Below are 3,905 nucleotides of genomic sequence, written 5' to 3' on the forward strand. Positions count from 1 at the left end.
TACTATCTTTATATTTTTAGATTATATTTTTCTTTTTGCTCTTCTGATTGGGTGTTTTTTGCTTCACAACCAAAAGGTTGCTGGTTTGATTCCTGGTCACATGCCTGGAGTTTCAGGCGCAATCCCCAGGAGAGGGTGTACAGAAGGCAGCTGATCTATGGTTTGCTTTCACATCAATGTTTCTCTCTCTCTCTCTGAAATAAAAAACACAAACATATTAAAAAGTAACTTACCCAGACCCAGTTCCATCTTCAAAAGAGGTCTTCCATCGTAATGTGATTGAGTAGGGAACAATGTCTGTTATGGAAAACTCACGCACTTTAAATGCTGGTGAGAGAATCGCACACTGCCAATAAAATGGACATTATATTTAAATCAAAACACATACTAGATTACCCTTGATTAAACTGCTTAATAAAGTCCTTGCAATAAAATTGTTACATTTTAAAAATTACTGTTTAATGGTAAAACTAGTTAAAATTTAAAAGTGTTGCCCAGCTGGTGTGATTCAGTGGCTAAGTGTCGACCTATGAGTCAGGAGATCACAGTTTGATTTCTGGTCATGGCACTTGCCTGGGCTGCAGGCCCAATCCAGTAGGGCGTGCAGGAGGCAACTGTTCAATGATTTTCTTTCATGATTGATTTTTCTATCTCTCTCCCTCTCTCTTCATCTGAAATCAATAAAAAAATGTATTTTTTAATAAAAGCGTCAGAGTACTTTTTCTGTGACCTTATACAAATTAATACAAACATTTTAAAACCCCAAAAAAGAATTTTTAATCGGAATAATTATATGGATTCATAAAATAAATGTTATTTCAGTAGAGTTATAAACATACTGTTTTATGTTAGTGTAAAATTATAAATAGCTCGGCTGGTGTGGCTCAGTTGTTGAGTATCGACTTCTGAACCAGGAGGTCACAGTTTAATTCCGGTCAGGACACATACCTAGGTTGCAGGCTTGATTTCTGGTAAAGGGCCTGCAAGAGGCAACCAATCAATGATTCTCTCTCATCATCGATGTTTCTCTCTCTCTCTCCATCTCCCTTCTTTTCTGAAATCAATAAAAATTATCCTTAACAAAAATAAAAAATAGGAAAGGCATAAGACTTACTTTTCAGAAATACTTTCAATTTATTTTTAGCCTATTGACAAGTGGTTAGAATAGATAATATTTAAACTCCTTTTAGGTCAGTCACCATATTTCTGGAAAAATATACACTCCAAAATAAAAATAATATTAATCATACCTGTAATGCACATCCTCTTGCAACAGCTTCATCAGCATTTAATGTGGTACTTATGTCTTTAAGAAAGAATTTAGTGATTTGTTCCTTTACTGCAGGAATTCGAGTTGCTCCTCCTACAATTTCTATACTACTTATGTCTTCACGCTGTAAGTCTGGAAAGCAAAATGTTTTTGAGAAAAATAAGGTAATCTTTGTAACAATGTAAAAAGTAGATCTTGGAAAGTACTTTATTAAAAAGTGAATTTTTTCATTTGCTTAAAACAAGAATAAAAGGAAAGAAGATGGTCAAATAAAAGGTGAAATTTAATAAATACTATGTGTCAGGCACTGCACTTGATGATGGAGTGACAATAATAACAAGCACCTTTGGGCTTTATTATTTATTTATTTATTTACTTCTTTTTAGTATAGTTTTACTGATTTCAGAGAGGAATGGAGAGAGAGATAGAAACATCAATGATTGACTGGCTGCCTCCTTCATGCCCCCTACTGGGGATCGAGCCCACAATGTGTCCTTGACTGGAATCGAACTTGGGACCCTTCAGTCCGCAGGCTGATGCTCTATCCACTGAGCCAAACAAGCTAGGGCCTCATGGGCTTTAAAGGGACTCTCCATAGTCCTTCAATGTTTCATCTTTCACCTCCCAAATCCACACAGAAAGAAATTTTTTTAAAGGACAAATACACTTTTTTCCTTGGGAACAGTTTTCAATTATAATTTTTTTCCATAGAAGGTACTTTTAATTATTACCCAAAACTTTGACAACAAACAAGCATATCCCCATTTCTACTTTTAAAAAACATCCTCACCTGAGGATATTTTTCTACTGATGTTGAGAGAGAGTGGAAGGAAGGGAGGAGAGGTAGAGAGAAAGGGAAATATTGATGTGAGAGACACATAGATTACTTGCCTCCTGCACGTGCCCCGACCAGAACCGGGGAGACCAGAACTAGGGATCGAGTCTGCAACTGAGTTATGTGCCCTTGACTGGAATCAGACTGCTCAGTCTACAGGCCAATGATCTAACGACTGAGAAAACCAGCTAGGGTCCCATTTCTACTTTACTTTCATCTTAGAAATCTTCTAAACACCTGAGTTTTTACTAGCATTAGTTTTATGATATAAACAATAAAACGAACCAGGATAAGTTCTCAAAAATCCAGATTTCTACTACCTTATTTTTACGAATAAAGAGTGAGTCATAATCTTCTCCTCTAAAATGAGAAATACAAATCTTCAAAAAACAGCTGAAAGTTTATAGTTTTACCATTTCCTACACCAGAGATTTTCAACCTTTTTCCTCTCATAGCACATATAAACTAATTTCTAAAATTCTGTGGCACACCAAAATTATATTTTTTGCTGATCTCACAAGAAAGTAGGTATAATTTTGATTCATTCACAGTGGATGGTTATTGTGCTGGCTGTTGTCATTTTTTTATTTGATAATCTAAGGGGGAAAAATGTCATTGCCCCTGATTAAATTGTCAGGAATATATATGTTTTAAAAATTCTTGCAGCACACCGGTTGAAAATTGCTGTCCTGTACCATTCAAATGACTAACACCATGCTACAGTTTCGATGGTTAGTCTAAAAATCTCCACTTACTAGCTTGTTCCAGTACTGCTTTTAATGGTGGTTCAACTCTGGCAAAGAGGGAAACACATAATTGTTCAAATTGAGCCCTGTGGAAAAATGAAATGAAGTTCACTATTTTGAGACCTAAATATCAAGCATATCTTCTAAAATAACAGAATCTAAACATTATAAAATAAGCAAACACTTTCCCAACTGAAAACATACATGGTACCTGTTCATTTTACTAGAAACATCAAGATCATTCATGAAACACTCGATGTTCAGTGGAAGATCTGACGCATTTGCACTCATTAGCTTCTTTAGTTTTTCACATTCCTGATATAAACGCAACAAGGCTCGAGCATTTTCTTTCACATTTATCTTATATTTGGTCTTGAACTCATCACAGAAGTAGTCTACTAAAGCCTCATCAAAGTTCCTGCCACCCAAATATGGATCAAAGGTAGTAGCCAAGACCTGTTTAATTGAAAAAACCAGAACTGAATTTTCAGAAATATAGATGTTTTAAAACAAACAAATAAACAAAAATACCCTTTTAAAATTAAAATAAAATCAAACCCAAAAAACTTGTCAAAAATCACTGGGGTGCCAAATTTGAAGTCACTTATATCAATTATAACTTATATTTAGCCAAAATATTTACCCATTCTGAATTATCTGCTTTAGGTTACAGATCAACATATCATAATTTAAGAATAACTCTAGCCTGGCCAGTGGATGAGCATCGACCTATGAACCAGGAGGTCATGGTTCAATTCCTGGTTAGGGCACATGCTCGGGTTGTGGGCTAGAATCCCAGTATAGGATGTGCAGGAGGCAGCCGACCAATGATTCTCTCTCATCATTGATGTTTCTATCTCTCTCTCCCTCTCCCTCTCCCTTCCTCTCTTAAATCAATAAAAATATATTTAAAGAAAATAACTCTAATCTACACTAATAAAAGACAAAGATGCTAATTGACTATACCTTTGCTATGCCCAAGCCATTCCCACCAGCCAATCAGAGCAACTATATGCAAATTAACCCAACCAAGATGGAGGCCATGGAGCTGGCG

At 35.6% G+C, this 3,905-nt stretch overlaps 1 protein-coding gene across 1 annotated transcript in view; it reads right to left on the reverse strand.

The window, feature by feature from the left end:
• Window positions 1-3,905, reverse strand: part of HSPA4L (heat shock protein family A (Hsp70) member 4 like) — a 51,276-nt gene that overhangs the window by 27,619 nt on the left and 19,752 nt on the right. Inside the window, exons 8-11 of the mRNA XM_015563359.1 lie at window positions 3,063-3,307; window positions 2,861-2,937; window positions 1,251-1,402; window positions 234-346 (exon numbers count right to left, since the gene is read on the reverse strand). Coding sequence (XP_015418845.1) covers window positions 234-346; window positions 1,251-1,402; window positions 2,861-2,937; window positions 3,063-3,307 — 587 coding nt within the window. The remainder of the gene's footprint in view (window positions 1-233; window positions 347-1,250; window positions 1,403-2,860; window positions 2,938-3,062; window positions 3,308-3,905) is intronic.

This window comes from Myotis davidii, unplaced genomic scaffold, assembly GCF_000327345.1.
Source record: "Myotis davidii unplaced genomic scaffold, ASM32734v1 scaffold438, whole genome shotgun sequence".
Classification (NCBI taxonomy): Eukaryota; Metazoa; Chordata; class Mammalia; order Chiroptera; family Vespertilionidae; genus Myotis; species Myotis davidii.